This window comes from Trachinotus anak, unplaced genomic scaffold, assembly GCF_046630095.1.
Source record: "Trachinotus anak isolate AG129_WGS33_773 ecotype Australia unplaced genomic scaffold, CSIRO_AGI_Tana_v1 ptg000028l, whole genome shotgun sequence".
Lineage (NCBI taxonomy): Eukaryota > Metazoa > Chordata > Actinopteri > Carangiformes > Carangidae > Trachinotus > Trachinotus anak.
Genome location: NW_027273879.1, coordinates 11404250 through 11421716, shown reverse-complemented (window position 1 = coordinate 11421716; position 17467 = coordinate 11404250). Strand labels below are relative to the sequence as shown.

Below are 17467 nucleotides of genomic sequence, written 5' to 3'. Positions count from 1 at the left end.
TACTGTATCCGAGGCTCAGTGCAGCATTTAATCAGGATTATCATGGTAGACTTGGTGGGGCTTCCTCTCTCTCTCACCGTGCTGGTATATGTGCTCACATTCAATGTGTTTGATGCTCTGGATTATATCTCATATTGAGAAGCGGTTTGGGTGGGGCTCCTCTCAGACCTCCTTGTTCACATCCGACAGGCCTCGGGGCACTCAGCTGCGGAACAGCTGAATTAGAGAGAAGCTTTTGCATAGCATCAACTAATCCTGAATAACTCCTATAATCCTTAAAACATATTTTTCTGGAGGTTAACATATACGCGAGCTATCTGCCTGAAAGACCTCAAGAAACTTGGACTAGGAGACAAACCCTGTCCCATGGTTAATAAGGATTCCCTATTAATACCTACATCAGAGAACACCATTATCTCCATATCCATTATGGCTTTAGAAGTGAAATTGACCTAAAATGGGGGAATTCACATGATACTTCCTGACTTATACAACTGTCCTATGATTGCATCAGTAGCTGAGAGCTCATTGTCACCACTGGAGGGCGAGCTGAGCCAGGTTTAGTGAGCTGAATACCACCAGGCACCAGAATATCTGTGCTCTGCACTGTACTTTCTTATTTTATAAACTAATGATTTTTAATGGTTTACACTGTTAAAAATATGTTGAATGGGGAAGATTTAATTATTTAATGAATTATTTGGATATCAAAAATGAAGTTAGAAATTAGAAAGTAAATATCAGATCATAAAAAGTCATATAATCAGAATGTTATTGTGGCATAATTCATTATTATAATGTTTTCCCCTTAGGCTATCTTTTTAATTTCTTATGATTCAGTCTGTCATATTTGTGACTCATCATTAAATAATACAAAGTCATAATTTCAGGTACTGTGCTATAACTTGGCAGCAGGTTATATGTCAGCTTCTGGTGTTTATTTTTATCATTCTTAAAAAAAAAAGAAAAAAAGAAAAGAAATGTGTTCACAGGGTTTTAACTCTTTTCCTACCAGGTGTCTGGTTGCTTTGATTGGCAGGTACCTTTGTCTCTTCATTGGTTGAAACCGCTGTGACGTAAAATCTCCCCCAGCCTGAACGATGCTGAAGCGCCGGCGTGGGGACCACTGCTTCTGTCCGGACCTTCACGTCGGACCGGTTTCATATTACCCTGTGTTACAGTTAAAAACTGCCGGGATAACACATACATTTTAATGGCAGATATCAGGTAGTAGAGATGAAAATATTTGCGCTCTGATGCACAGTTGACGTCAAATGTGCATCGAGCACTCGCATGATCTTTTTTTTTTTTTTTTTTTTTTAAATGTTTGGTTGCATGATTTTGGACCTAACCGCACCTGCAAATCAAAGTCACCTGGAAGAAGCGGATGGATATCACCTCAGACTGATGACTGTTTTCAAGTAGGTGTTAATATTAAAGGGAATCAGGGGATGTATGAGCGCTTGTTTTTTTTTTATGTGCCCTAGCTACTTTGCCTAGAAGTCAGTTCAGCTGTATCTTTATCCTGTGTTTTGTGTGCGTGTGTGTGTGTGTGTGGGAGAAAGAGAGAGGGAGAGATGCTACTTTTGACATGGATGGATGTGTGCACAAAGTCTCTTGTTGTCTAACATGTTGTCCTACTTTAGCCTCTTGAATATTTCATTTTCATCATGAAAACCAAAACACACACGTTTGCACAGCCATCTGTGTGAGCGGCTCACTGACACGATGCATTCCCCAGCCTCTTGCCCTGACATCAACCATCACACCTGACTGCCTAACCCTAACCCTGGCCCTAACCTAAACCTATTACTGACCTAAATCCTAAAACCAAGCCTTAACTACCCAACAGCTATTTAAAGGTGTGTCAGAAAGTGAGAACTGTTCAAAATATGCAAAATTGAAACACACACACGCACAAGGCCACTTAACCAAGACCAGGATTTAGGTGGAACATCACATCTGATCATCTTTAACTATCTACAGTTCTTACAAAAAGTTTTCCTCGCATCAGTATGAGTTGTAATGATGCAGTCTCATTACAGGGGGACATCACTGATAACAAGCAGCATCATGATGTGAGTCTGTCTCCAAGGACAGCGGGCCTCGGAGTCTTCTCTTTCACAGAGCCACAGTCACATCCTTCATGTGAGATGGCTGACTTGACCTGACAGTGAAGTAGTTCAGCTAATCACAACCATCTCAGTGTGCTCCAGTGCCCAGAGGACAGAGCTGTTTGCCATAGATTTTTGTGCTGCAAGTTGAGGGGACGTCCAGCGGTGATAGAATGCAGGACTCGCGTCCACTTTGCAGTGACATTGTTAGTGCTCTGCAGACAACTAGTCAGTCACACTGGCCTACTTTCCTGTGGTATTGAACCATTGAACTGTTGAAAATAAGCAGGGACATGATAAATCAAGATTCTCACCTGAATCATATTATCTTATTATATTACCAGAGAGATTAATCTTAATAATGAAGTGTAAACATATTGATTTTAAATGAGCTTTTTGTTTCCTTACATTTGTCCTCACACCTACACAAGGAAGCAGTTTGGGATTCTGTGTATTGCTGAATATCTGAAGGACTAAAAATAAACCGACTGCCTGCTAAAATGCTAATTTTAGGATTATAAGTCTGCTAAAATGCATTTTTTAAAAACATTTTGTCGTTTGAAATCAGACTCTGAAGAAGCTTCATTTAAATGTGTCGGGCCACATCCACTACAACAGTAGCAGCGATAGACTTGCTTGCCCCCACTGATTTTTTTTTTTATTTTTTAAATTTCATCCCAGAACATCCTACCCAACAAATTTAAAAAATCTCCACTACTCGGTTAAAGGAGATGAAGAGAGGTTGGAGCCTTTTAGTTTGAAACAGTTACCTCAGCAGCGATTCCCAACAATCGCAGCCTAAAAAGTAAAGATAATAATATTGCCCTGTTTTGAAGCAAGTGGTTCAATAGTTCAGAAAACTTTATTCTACCAGCTTTAACAGGCAAGAAGAAGAGAGTATTCTCCTGACTTAAAATAGCACTTTGAGCTTTTGAGCATTTTTTGTTCATAAAGAATTAATTTGGCTACATTTTAATTTGTTGTTTTTGTGTTGAAACTGCACCATATTGATTAACATACTTTATTAGGGATGGTATTTATGATTAGGATGCATTACTGCTTGCGAGCATGTTATTGATGTGTTGTTGTATGTATTGATGAACTATTTGTTGCCATGCCAAAGATGTTGTTATTGTAGCATTGTGATGATAAAGAGGATTACATATTTATAATCATCTGCAACAGATGTTGTTTAGGTTGTTCGCATATTATGACCAGGCAGTAGCTCAACAGTCTGACTGCCATGAACTGATTCCTGTGAAACACATAAAGCCCAAACACTGTTTTAAGTTTTTGAATCCAAAATATTTAATTTTCTGAACATGTTTTTCAGTCTACTTCAAATTCACATCATCAGTAAATGGTGGTTGTATCCTAGCAACATTTATTAAAACTGATAACTTAAAGGGTTGATATCATCTTTATTCACTTTGGTTTCTTCTTCTCTATGAATAATGTCATCAGCACTCTCCAGTGGTTAAATATTTCATGTGCAGAGTTTCCAGATGCTTTGTAATTACATTTTCACTTGATAATAGTCTTAATAGTTGTATTTTATAAATGGATGATGACTATTATCACGCAACTTGTTTCTGTTTCAAGCTTGATGTGTATACAATCAGGAGCAGTATGTATGAATAAGGTAACACTTTGGATTAACTAAACTGATGTGAAAATGTATTTACTCCGAGCAGTGCCAGCGGAGCATCTCTGCAGTGCAGCTGCCCTAGTTACAGAGCAGCTGAGTAACTGTGAGAGACTGTGGTTGGCCCAGTCAGAGAGAGGAGGGGTTTTTAATGGTTGACTGAATTATGGAGGGTTGGCTTTGCTGAGGGCCAGATGCAGACAGCGCAGTAGGACTTTGACTGGAGGACCAGTGGTTTAAAGTGAGGGAGCAGACTCTGACAGCAGTAGCCTGCAGTTGTGCATTATGTTTTTAAAAAAAAATCTTTTTATATTCTGTTTGGATGCATTTTTTTTACTAACCGCACAAGTCTATAATTGGGTCCCAGAGGCAATGAGCCTGCTTTAGCTGTACAGCAAGAGAAACTACTGGATCATTTTGACACCTACACAGGCAAAACAGAAAAACCCAGGAGCAGACTCACAGGGAGATCAACATAAACACTTCATATGCAGACACCAAAAATGAATAAATCATTTGTACAGATAACATTTACACACCGCATTAAAATATGTCTACACACAATTCAAAATCTTTTTACTCAAATTTATCAGATTGGACATAATACCACCTTCTCTCTCAGAACCTCACATAGAGTTTAAAGTCTAACTGTCCTAAAATTCCTATACTTACTTTTATATTTTTAATAATAGCATGAACAGTTTTGCGAGCCTTAAGAAGTGTGTTGAAGGTCCACCAAACTTTTCTACTGCATGAATCTAATACATTTTTAATTCTCATTAGTATATTCTTATAGAACAAGTTCAATGCATTTTTCATCACCTTCGACAACCAAACTGTGCTCTGTCTGAATACACATTAGTACTAGAGATTGTATGTTCCATGCACTCTTATGTTTTACACATATAATCTACTATGCTAGTCCTTTATGCATCGACTGGCCTCGTTGTGAATATGTTTGTGCACCACTGATATCACATTCAAAGCAGATATCAAAGCACACTTACAAGTGATTTTGTTCTGCTCTATTCTTTCAGGATTAATTTCAGGAACATGGAGACCGTTTCCATGGTCCAACCTCATCCAGCAGTATGATTGGAGCGTCCAGTCTCTCAGGGGACACCCTGATAGCATGCCACTTCCCTGTGGTGCAGCTTCCCACATGGCAACTTCCTGTCCAGGCCTTGTGCAGCTCGGCCAAGAGGCCCGGCCGTCTGTGCTCAGTAGGCTTGACCCGAGCTGTCTCCCTCCCAGAGCAAGACTCGCTCAACCGAGAGCATGCCTTCACCGGTGGCCGAAGACATTTTTCCAGCAGCTACAGTAGTCTCAATGAGGACCGAGCGGAGGAGGAGGGGGCCAGCGACAGCAGCGGGAGATACGACTCCACCTCGTCGCCAGAGGAGACGAGTTCCCATCTTAAGAAGGAAAGCTCTGGGGCTAGAGGAGGCAGTCTGCGCTCACACAACTCCTTCCTTCCCAATACAGAGCTAGATGAGGATGAGGAAGATGAAGATAGCGATGGAGATAATCTGCACAGATATCATGAGGACTCGTCTTTTGTGTTGCATGGAAATTCCAACTGGCCACTAAATAATGGTGCCAGAAATTATACAATGCCCCATGAAGACATGGACAGCGAATGGGGAAATGAAGGGACCATGCTGGCCACTGAGAGTGACCAAGAGTGGCTCTCTAACCAGCCTAACCAGCTGGACTCTCTGCAGACTAAATGCCAGTGCTTTCATGTGAGCAGATCTGGCATCATGATGATAGCTTGTGGAGAGCAGGACTCAGACAGACTGAAGGATAACATGTCCTGCTGCATCCACGGCCAGCACAAATGTTCCCCAGAGTTGTTGTCCAACAGTCACACAGAGTATGTCAGCGACTCTTCCTGTAACAGTTCTGATGGCGTCCTGGTTAACTTCTGCACCATCTATAACAGGAGCAACAACCCTGCCACGCCTCATGACCTCAGCAGTCCTGCAGTTCACCCCTCTCAGCCATGTGAGGGATCTGTGTTCCTCAACCTCCAACCTGTTCCCCAGACTCGGACCGAGGAAGAGGACAAGCGAGACGACTTGACGATTAACTCTTCCCCGAAAGAAGAGGTTGAAGTGAAGCCCTCTGCTTCCTGCTTCTCTCCTCAGGGCCTGGACTCTAACTGCAACCTTTACTCCCTGGAGCCGCTACCCCCGGGTCTCTCTTCTCTGGAGGTATCAGACTTGACTGCCTGTCTCCAAAGCCAGGCCACGCTGGCCATGGGGACCAACCAGAAGTACTACAAGCTTGTGACTTGTGACCTCCCCTCCCAGTCACCCAGCCCAGCCTGGACCAGTCTGACCGGCTGTCCCGAGGGTCAGAGCAGAAGCAGCCCCTTCCCTCCCTCTGAACTCTTTAACCATCACAAGAAAGAAGGACAACACAAAGAAGTCAAGAAGGTAATTTTTGAATAAAACAACTTTTCTCATAGTTCTGTATGCTAAACATCAACTTTTACAGCGAGTATATATTTAAAAAAATAAGGTTAACATTTTGTTGCTGTCCAGTAAAAACCATGTATCTTGGAATTTGGTGATTTTGAGTTTATAAAACTTAAAAGGTTGGGCATTTCTAAAAATAACTTAACAGACATTTCAAACTGAAGTTGATGTGTTTTGTGGATACATGGGTTGTACAGGGTGATGACTATTTGCAAATATAAGAAAAAGAACATGACGTAGATTAACAAAGGCGCTGTATGTATGTAGTGAATTCTGATGCATGAACATTACCATTCTTGCAAGCTTAGAACACCTTGGTACCGCTGTCTAATAAGTCTAAAGTATTATTAATAGTAAATAAATCATTAGTTAAATGCCATTTATTAGAGCATCTTTGTTTATCTGGTGTTTGTCCCACCACTGGACGATTTGATCACTTACATTTTGGAAAACAGCTGAAGAGTAGATTTCCATTTATTAGAAACTTGATGGATTATTGTGATAAGCCTTTATTTGTCATGTATGAACAGTTACAACTGCCAACTAGATTTCTTCTAGAAATCAGTGAGTATTTATTAATGGTTTGTGACCTGGCTTATATTAAAAAAATCTACAAAGCACTCATAAACGATTGAAGCCACCATAACAGTATGAACACTTTATAAAGGGGTCCTTGTTAGAAAGTGGTGCCAATGGCCTGTGTAAAATAGACTGATGATTTGGTTGTGTAAACCTTAGCACTTCTATCTTTTTGTTTTCTATTGCTTTAAGGAGAACGAGGATCAACAGAAGGAAGAAAAGTTCTCCTCAGCACAGCGCAGCTCCGGATTTTACAGCTCCCACTTTCAGACCTATGATTACCAGGTTGCCACCACCTCCACTGACAAAGCCCTCTGCAGGAAGAAACATGCAGACAGCATCCAGAACCTCTCCCACACTCCCCGTTCACTGTGCCCCAGCCAGTGTAGCCCACATAGCAGCAAATGCCAGGACACAAGTGCTGTGTCCACACAGCCATCTGTGATTCTGGACCAAGAGTGCTGTAATACTGATGCTACTGAGAAGGGTAAGGCAACAGTGAAGAGATCTTTCTTTGTTACTAGGTTTTATAAGAAGGGCAACAAAGTACAGAAAAAGATACGATATCAGGAAAAATTAATCAGTTTAAAGTGAATGTAACATCTGTTCTGCCACTTCTTATCCTCTTATCCTTCTAGGCGCATGTTCATTGGAAAATGCAGTAGTGCGCTACAGTAAGGCCCAGAGACCAACCTCGCTGCCCATTCAGCCCTTCGTTCTGATTCCCGAAGGCAAACCACAGGCTCAGGCCCAGCACCTGGGCTGTCTCCTGGAGCAGTACATAAATCACAAGAGCAGCAAGTCCAGTAGCTCCCGACCAGGCTTCAAGGGCAAGGGCAAAAGCAGTCAGATCTTTTCTAATCTTCAGCCATCACCCATGGGCAGCCACTGCCCCATCTTCCTGGAAGGTCCCTCGAGCTCTGATACCTGCTCCACCTGCACGCCGAGCCCAGAGTGCTTCAGCCGCAGACACGCATGGAGCCAGTCCAGCAGAAGCCAAGCACGTCTATGTACATCAAAAAGCAGCCTGGATCCATCTCACACCAGCCCAAAGCCCAAACTGGTTCAGCTGCAAGATAACACAAGCCCATACTCAGGCAAAACTCAGTCTAACGGTTTTTTAAATCTGATCTCAGCCCCAAATCAATCGAAACTTGTTAAAATTCCCACCTACCAGGACCTGATCAACCTCACCCCCGAGCAGAGCCATGACAACCTTGAACCTGACAGTCCCCATCAGTCCCAGAACCACACCTCCTACCATTCAATATTCTCCAATACACCACCCACTTTACCCCTAACCACTGATACACATCACCCAAACCTGCAAGTCTCCTCATCTCCTCCCATGTTCTCACAACCAGAAAAGAAATTCCCACAGTACAGAGCTGCACCTGCAGCCGACTCTGGCTTTTTTCATGGTACTTTTGCAGCTGCTTTTTCCTCAGTAGCTCCTCTCTCCTCTTTGGGTTCTCTGCTCTCCTTGGCTGCTTCTGGGCTGCATTCACAGCAAATGCAGGACTCTGCTGGGCTCAGAGGGAAACATGGACAGAGTCAGCACAGTGAATCTCTGATCCTGAGTGACAGGCCGCCCACAGAGTTCTGCCTTTCGCCCGATACATCTTATGAGTCTCTGTCTATCAGCCACCTTCAGAGGAGAGGTGAGGGTCAACTAATGACTGACACACTGTATCAGTTTATGTAAAATGTGATGTGAAACACAGTATATGACACACACAGGAATGTGAATGGAGTAAAAAGTGACTCAGTAGCAGTTACGGCTTAAGGATTCCTCCTTGATTGGATTGTCTATTCAGTGATGAGCCGCTGAGAGTGGCAATAAAATCTCTCTGTGCTGCAGCAGTGCCTCCAATACCCTGAAGGGGCTTCCTTTCAAACATGACCTATTTTTAACTCTCCCAGCACAGGATTGGCTGAGCCCTCTGCTCTGTAGCCTATGTGAGTGCGACTGCAAGAAAATAAGAGGGAGAATGATGCAGTAGAAACGGTGCTAATGATTTATAACACGCCTAATCATTTAGTTTTAGTGCTGCCATATGGGCCTCTTGGTGCCAATGTAATTATACAAATGCGATCCTTTCGTGACGGTTTATCATCGATGGATGTATTTGCAGCAGCGGTGAAGAGTCAGTGTGGTGCAGCACTGCAGGCAGCATCAACATGCATAAAGAATTTACCATGACATTTGCAGACGCTAGCCAGGATGAGATGAAGAAAGGAAGGCAGGGAGAAAAGCAATGAGGGTCACCGTTGAAATGGAAAACCGACTCTTTCATCTTCAGTTCTCGTTCACATTTGCATTCCTGCAGTATGATGAGCCCTGAAGGCATTCTCTCATATGTATATGCATTGACCCAGTTAGTCAGGAAAATCTGGAAAGGTGATTTTTATTTATTATGGAGTCCTGCTGGCGCTGTAAGATAATCTCAGCCTGTTTCCAAAACAAATCAGTTTGTTTCAAGAATGTTCTAGAAATGATATTGCTGCACCAGAGTCAACAAACTGACTATTGCAGAAGATTCTTGAAACAAGTTGATTTGCACTGAAGCAGGTCAGATTTATAACTTTTTTTTCACTTATTATAGGAAAATAAAAGTTTCGGCTCTCTTGTTGTAATGCATGAAGCACTATTGTTACTTCAGTTTGTCAAAACCTCTGTTGTCCAATGTTTCTAGGTTTGCTCAGGTCTGTGAGCAGGGCAGTAGAACTGATCATGGCTCATTTTGGCAGCAGCAGAGACCCTGAAGAAAAGGTATGAATTGGCAGAGCTAAGCACCTTGAGCTACAGTGTGTGTTACAATGGGAAAAATGCCAAACTATATTACTTACGTTCTAGGCCTGGAGTCAAATTACCTGTGTCAGCAGGAAATGTACTGTATTATATTTATTTTCCTTTGGCACAGATGCGTCTGGGTAACAGCTCCTGGAGTCCCACTATTGCCGGTCTGGTCCTGGAACATTTGTGTCCAACGATCCAGAATATTTTAGAGGACGGGCTTAGGGATCACAAACTGGATCTCATCATCGGGCAGCGCCGCAACCACTCCTGGACTGTGGTGGAAGTCTCTACTAGGATCGGTATATGCAACTATAAGATAATTGAATAATTCATGTCATAAATGTATTTTTGGGTCAGTTTGCTAAGCAGTGCTAGATGGCTTTGGCTTGATTGATAGGCGGTGCAGCATTGCTTGTCGTACACAGCTTTTTGTGGGCTCTCTGATGAACTCTTTGATGTCTGTCCAACTCCACTACAGGTCCATCGACCAGGGTCCTCCACAGCCTGGTCACAAAAATCCAACAATGTCCCCAGCTCACTAGCCACTGCATGAGACTGAGAGCCTTCATAATGGGCCTGCTTAAGTATGTACCAAAATTCTCACATCTTTGATGATACTAATGATGCTAAACAATGCTATTGGAATTCCTTTACATAAAAATCTTTGTATCTTTTAATGGTTTTTTGCTTTTTCAGCTTGAGAGCTTTGGAATTCTGGCTCAGTCACCTTCAGAGTCAAAAAGGTGAGTGCACTAAGTTTTTTTTTTTTTTTTTTTGCCACAACTTGTTTGTTGCTCAGTCAGTTGTTAGCTTGGTCCACATTGAAATATCTCTGTGACGATTGAATAGCTTGTAATGAAATTTGGTACCAATATTCATGTTCCTCACAGGCTGAGGTTTACTTCGGTCCAGTTTATGTACTTGTGTGTTTAGTGCTAATTAGCTAATGTTAGCGTGCAAATTCTAAACTGAGATCTGAAAGAGTGGACCTTGACATAAGATTTTTTTATCATTAGACTACTGTTTCCAAGGTCATTAATGAAATTTCAGAATCGGAATGTTAATATTGTTATTGTGACCATGTTAACATCAAGTATATACAGAACTGTCAGCACGTCTTTAGACCCTTACTAAATAATTGTTAAATAAGGGTCTTCTTAAACACTACTAAATTATTACATATGTTCAGGTCTTTGTGTGTTTACACCGGTTACTGTCTCCACAGATATGGTGACGACATACTACCATTCTTGGGGGTTCCTGTCGATGTCACTGGGTCAGTGTCAGCCCTTGTTTCAGGAGCTGCTGCTTCTGCTTCAGCCACTCTCTGTGTTGCCCTTTGACCTCAACTTGCTCTTGGAGCCTCGACTGTTATGTGACAGGCAGCTGTGTCCTGGGGAGCAGCGCGTTTCTCCGTCTCCGCCGTGCTCAGCCTTCCTAGTGACCAGCTGGCCACTACTGCAAGCCGACAGAGAGGTGGACTGCAGCCACAGCGGTCAGCAAACTAAGATTTCACACCAGACAGGTCTGCATTACCAAGAGTCACTCAGTCCTCTGAGTTCAGGTTGCATCAAGCAGCAATGTGGAGGGATGAAGGTTAACAGGAGTCCATTGTTAGCTCCTATTCCAGAGTTGTGGCCGACAGAGCCTGACCTTATGGATGGTGTGGCTGAAGGGGAGGACTGTAGCCAGAATTATGCAGGCACTTGGTCTCAAGTAAGTATGGACAGCAGACATGAAGAGAGGAGGACAGATAAAGACAATTGGACACCAAATATGTCGACTTGTGTCCAGGCAGAGAGCCGTTGTCAGGGTGGGCTGCGCTGGGCCAAACTATTTGGAGCAGCTGATACTTCCACCAGAGCAGAGACAGTTTCTCAGAGTCACACTGGAGCACAAAGCAGAAGGTAAGAACCAGCCATGCGCAATGAAAACAGGACTTAAACTCTGTTTCTCCTTTATCTTAGAATGCTCCTCTTTTTTATCAGTTTTTCTACTTGATCTAGATTGATGAAAGATTGACAGTGTTCCTCTGTACTCATGACCAATATTTCTTTATGACTGGTTTCAGGCGACCGTCACAGTGGCTTCATTTGAACAGATCGCAGCTCGGACTGCTGGCTAAGTCCATAAAGTCGATGAAGCTCGCAGGAGCACAGACTGACAAGAACAAGGACCACTGAAAACTACACCTTCTATGGGTGGAGGACAGAGTAGAGCCTACTGACTGTAATAATAAAAAGTCTTAGCTGCATGATAATACACAGTGCTCGATCACACTGCTGAACTGATCAGAAAGCACATAAAACACAAGATGAATAGTTGTGGCAATGGCCTTGATTCATCAAGCTTAGTGTTGCACCAGGTATTGATAAATCCATAACTAAGGTTGAGGTCCTTAACTTCTTAGAAAGTATCTCTCTTAAAGATGTGTAAATCTCTACTTAGTTTACACTTGTGAACATTTGGTGCAACCAGCTCCTGGTCTTAAAATGTCTTGTTGCTTTTCCCATGTACTTTTGTGATTTGTGCTCATATTATTTGTGAAATCAGGCTTCATGAAACTATCAGAAGCAGCTGGATTATTTCCACATCAGATTCTGAGCTTAGTCCAGGAAATGGCTTGATGAATAAAGGCCAATGCCCCATTTTGCAATTGCACTCTGGAATAACTGTAAGTAGGGGCTTCTGTGACTCTCCTTTGTATTCATTATAGGTGCATATCAATCATAAAATGTGAATATTGACCTGCTGTAGACTGTTGGACATTCATGTGGTCCAAAATATCCATTTCTTATATGTCATTGTCAGTCTCCTCATAGCTCTATCCTTTATCTCATTGATAGGTGAAAAAAAAGCCAAGCAATACACTGTTACTAGTGCCAAATATGCCACACACACACACACACACACACACACACACACACACACACACACACCAGCCTCTTGTAGTGCATTGTGAGTGATGTTTCCAGTAACTTGCCTTTTTGAACAAATTCCTAGCATGGATTTACTGTAGGTGCATGAGTTAACAAACATACAGTACCATAGGTGCTCCAGTCTATTAGATCTCTTAACTTCCTGTTATTGTTTTTTATAGGTGTAGAATAAGCTTCTGGAAATTTTCTGTCACCGGAATTTTAAAAGTGTGGAAACGTTTGGTATGTTCAGTAGCGTGTCTTCCAGTGAAGTTTGTTCAATTGCACAAATACAAGCCATCTTGTGGCTGTTTCAGGTATTTAAATGTGTGTAAGGTATATTTTGATAGACTGTTAGTTTGATAAGCAGGAGGAATGAATAGAAAATGTGTTCTCTACATTTATTGAATGGAGAATTTTTAATGTTCTACAATAATGTGAAGTCTGTGAAATTATAATACCCAGCATTATTCTCTCCTCAGCCTATGAATGCTTCCTCCAATGCCCAGTGACAATCAAACTCTGTCAATAAAGACGTAACATGCTCACCGGTTTTCTGTCTGTATGCAAGCAGTGTACAAAAGTTTATTCATGTGCAATCCAGTGCAAATTGGTTTCATGGAAATGTGAGGACTTCTGGTCATGTCAGTAATGATCATTTTATTGAGGTGTATGATTGTTTTATGACTTTTCTCGAAGGGTCCTCTTGATGCTGCTTTTTTCCAGTGCATTCTGGGAAAGTTGACCATAGGTATGTCCATACATGAACTGGTATCCTGTGGGATGGTGTAGAGTTAGACATGCTTGATGTTTTCCCCTGGCCGAGTGTTCAATTTCAGTAAAGTAACTTTTTATCTGATCACAGGGCTGTGTGGTGTGAAATGTGTTGCTAGCTCTGACACAGACCTGGGATGTGTCCTGTGAATGATGGCACCACACCCCTGTTTGATGGATAGATAGTGGGCATGTGAGGTGTTGTACTGTCCTTCCTCCCTGGGATATCTTGGGATGTGGGGTCACTCTGCCGCTTTCCAAACTGGATCAGTGCCTGGTTGGTGATCATAGGGTAACCTTTACCAATCAGGAAACGAGATTTTGGCACATGTCCCATAAATCCTGCAGAAAGACATCACTCATTAAGCCATTTTATGCCGATATACATACCATATCAGTAATGTGTAGTAGTGAGTCCATAGAGTAATAGCCAATTCACAGCTCCCCACAGCTTTTTAGCCTCCTTGTTGTTTGCTTTTTAGCTTGTTGTTTTGGTTTAGCGACCTGCAGGGCAGAGTCTGATACCTTTTAGATTTTCCGCCTAGCAAATTTACTGTTTTCTCCCCTCTCAGTACTCTCATAGTGTCATTGTTGACTGCTTTCCACTGCACGCTACCTGCCCAGCACCAAAAGGCACACAGACAAAGCTAGCAACCAGTGGACTTCAGGCAGCTTCTAGCCGCTTAAGAGACAAACGTGCTGTGGAAATAAGCAACTGTTTGCTAACAAGTTTGCCATGTCATTTAAAATGTGATGTCACTGTTGTGTGGTTTAAGGTCTTATGGTATTAAATGCCACAGGAACCAGCTGTAAAACTGTACCTGACATAAAGTACTTTTGTGGGTTATCATCCTCCATGAAATACGGTTTTCCAGTCGGGATGAAGGGCTTCAAGGGCTTGTAGGAGATCACTTCGTTGGTGATCGCTTTCAGGGGGAGGGTTGGTCTCTGGGACAGAAGATGACAGGACCATTAAAACATGCATGACTCTGTGATCATATGACAAACCTGTTTACAAACCGTAACAGACATTTTATAAAAGCAACAACACACACACACACACACACAGATTTAATGTAAACCTATAAGAATAACATCGACCTTTCAGGCTTTTTTAAGTTGGATTACATTACAGTGAACTGTCAATATAGCTCAACCATGGATAATTAAACAAGAGTGAACCTGAGGTGCCATGTCAACATGTAGGTGTATGTGGGCAACAGAGTGAGAGAGTGGTAGGGCCATGGCATGTGTGTATAAGAAAGAGTGTGAGAGATTACTTCAGACTGTTGGCTGGTGTAGTTGACAACAGCTGGCTGGTCTGTTGATTGCCGTCGAGTCTTCGCACGCCCTTCCTGGTGAAACTCAGTCAGCGCTTTTCGACATGCTTCAGAGTAGCTGCAAGAAAAGTAGTTCCGACTTCTTGGAATGAAGCCTAAAACAGCAACAAGCAACATTAAAAGGATCATTTGGTTTCATTGATGGTTTCATTTTTATTAGCTCAGGTTTTGTGACATTAAAAAAAAAAAAAGTTATTTTCAGAGAGACAGTCCCTGTTACTCTGTATAATCCAAAAACATGTCCGTATATTATCCAGAGTAATCAAGATATTATTTTTATTTGTCGATGCCCAGATCAAACTCACTCACCTTCATTTGAGGTGGGATGGCAAGGATTGAGATATCTTAAAATCTTTGCAAACAACACAAAAGCTTTCTGCATGACGTATGTGAGAATTATTATTTTACCTGGTTGCTTAGAATTAATAATTTAGCAGTTGGACACAGATTATTTGTTTTCATGTTGCTGTGAAAACGCTCCTTTTTAAAGGCTCGTTGCCAGACTTCATTTGTAACTGGCACATGCTGCTAACTGGCATTTAGTTATTTCAAATCATAACTAAGTAATTAACAGCTTGTGAATTAAAATGTTGCCAAACATTGTAGTGGTGTTTGTTCCCAGCATAAAATAAATTTCCATGAGGTGTTCAGTTACTTTGTTGACCCCCTGTGTTAGTGTGTGATACCTGCCTGTGTATCCTGGTATCACCTTCTTCAAGTTACTGTCAGGGACGCTTCTCAGTGTCAGAGCAGCCGTGTCGTCTGAGGGGACATGACCCGTTTGGACGACCAGATGACTGGAGTGATTCACATCAGGGCTGGTAAGCAGCTCAGCTGTGAGCTTGCCATAGGACTTCCCCACATTAAACTTCAGCTGTGGGCAGTGACCTGCATACCTGAAAAACAAGCACCTACAGTACAGTGCCTTGACGACAGCTTTTCAGTTTGAAACAATGAGAAATGAATAGGAAATTCATATAATTTTTAACAGATTTCACATTGTGCTCTCTGACAACGGCACAAACACTTATTGTAGCAGACTAAAGGCTAATCCAACTCTTTAATTTTGTGAACAAAAGAACAGAAACACCTCCCTACTTATTGCAGTACAGCAGAATAGGCCTTCTGAATAACTATACATTTAACACCACTTCGAATAAATAAATACAATGTCAACATTATAATACAAGTGTTCTTTCCAGGGCTATAACACCGTATTACATTTTATGAAACGTTCATATTGTATCTCCTCTTATTGATTATAGGAACTTGACAGCAATAATGAGCCCAGAGGACACGCGCACCCTTTTGTTTTGTTTTAAATCTTAATCTTAGTTCTCACAGTATTTCCTAGCAGTGCTCATGTCTGGAGATATCTACTTACCCCGGGATATAATGCGGATCAGGTGTCAGCAGAACTTTGCTGAATTTGGGGGCATATTTCTCCATATTGACCCGGTTCATTGCTGAGGCAGGTCGCCTCGCCGCGGTGTCTGCCGGTTGCCACAGAGAATCAAACACAAACACAAACACAGCCCCGTCGTTAAACTGACGTGCGCGTCCAAGAAACTACTATGACATAATAATAATAATAATAATAATAATAATAATAATAATTGCAATTAAACTGCTCCAAATTGAATTGGTGCACATTTAAACTGCAGCCCACATCTCCTCCAAATGTTGATGCAACAGACAAACAGTCTTTGCAGCCTCCAGCTAGAGCCTGCTCTCAGAGCTGCGTCTCCCAGCGAGCAGAGGATGCCCTCAGCTTATAGTGGCCTCTTGTGTGACAGACTGACTAAGCAGCACTTCACCCCACTCACCTCTGAGAAAGTCCGCGGAGTGCTGAGTAGGTCTATATTAAAGTTTACTGCGTTGTCAAATTATGTTTTTGAATAAATAAATAAACGATAAGATGACCTTGCGGATCACAGAACAAACACGGAGACACGAAGACACGAAAATGGAACACTGGGAAAATAGATAGACAGATAGATTGATTGATAGATATTCTTCAGAAATGCTCAACAACGACCCCTAGCGGTGTTCTGTTGTTGCTGCTAATATTAGGAAGAATTAATGTTTTTATAGTGACCAATTTTATAATGACGAAACCATGTCTGCATGTAAGTGCCAGAAATCAAGTATGAATCTAAAATAGATAAGTATAAAAAAGTGAAAGGGATAAATGCAAACAAACAAAACAGAAATACTATTGTGCTGTTGAGTTCATGTCAGATTTCTAAAAGATTACAAGATACACCAGGCCTTTAAAATTATAATAACAACAATAATAAAAAAATATATATATTTCTATTAATGATATTATCTGTAAATTTTAGTTGCCTGTATGACGGCCTAAATACAGTTTCAACACCCTCTCCACACTGCCAGGAAATAATTTTTGGCTGAAAACACTTTAAATACATCAAGTCACAACGCATAACACATGTGTTATCCATTTATTAACTCCTTCATTGATCTATTGTAATTGTAAAATGTAACTCCCTCTAATTTGCTAAAAGCCCTATATCCAATCCCAAATACTGAGGACCATCTCGGTATACTACATTATTAACGTGTGTAATGTATTAAGACAGACTTGAAAAATGTGAGCCTATCCTTTAATGCTGCAACAGATAAATAGAAAGGTAAATAAATAAATAATGTAATAGTTTTTGTATCAGTCAAGCTGGCATCTGATTGAATGAGGGCAGGTACCTGCTTTATGGGTTTGTGTGTTTGTATGTGTGTATGGCAAACCACAGCATTTTTCCACTTTTCATTATTTATAAGTAAAAAAAACAAATA

General features: G+C 41.6%; 2 protein-coding genes across 3 annotated transcripts; one reads left to right on the top strand and one right to left on the bottom strand.

Moving 5' to 3' along the window:
• The first annotated feature begins 985 nt into the window (after positions 1 to 985).
• Positions 986 to 13087, top strand: LOC139611722 (AP-4 complex accessory subunit RUSC2). Of its 2 annotated transcripts, none has more exons than XM_071466596.1 (10): positions 986 to 1421; positions 4797 to 6200; positions 7017 to 7308; positions 7460 to 8482; positions 9518 to 9594; positions 9746 to 9920; positions 10100 to 10205; positions 10318 to 10364; positions 10847 to 11528; positions 11693 to 13087. In XM_071466596.1, exons 2-10 carry the CDS (start codon positions 4851 to 4853, stop codon positions 11802 to 11804), a joined length of 3864 nt encoding a protein of 1287 aa, XP_071322697.1. In that variant the 5' UTR covers positions 986 to 1421; positions 4797 to 4850; the 3' UTR covers positions 11805 to 13087. The 2 variants fall into 2 exon arrangements, with proteins under 2 accessions (XP_071322697.1, XP_071322695.1); XM_071466594.1 differs by having other exon boundaries at positions 988 to 1421; positions 7014 to 7308.
• Positions 13088 to 13182: 95 nt separating this feature from the next.
• On the bottom strand, positions 13183 to 16638 carry cimip2b (ciliary microtubule inner protein 2B). Its single transcript, XM_071466597.1, has 7 exons — positions 16480 to 16638; positions 16038 to 16146; positions 15344 to 15549; positions 14594 to 14748; positions 14135 to 14261; positions 13446 to 13655; positions 13183 to 13315 (listed from the first exon to the last, which is right to left on the bottom strand). The coding sequence occupies exons 2-7, from the start codon at positions 16115 to 16117 to the stop codon at positions 13221 to 13223; spliced, it is 873 nt and encodes a 290-aa protein (XP_071322698.1). The 5' UTR covers positions 16118 to 16146; positions 16480 to 16638; the 3' UTR covers positions 13183 to 13220.
• Between the last annotated feature and the right edge of the window lie 829 nt (positions 16639 to 17467).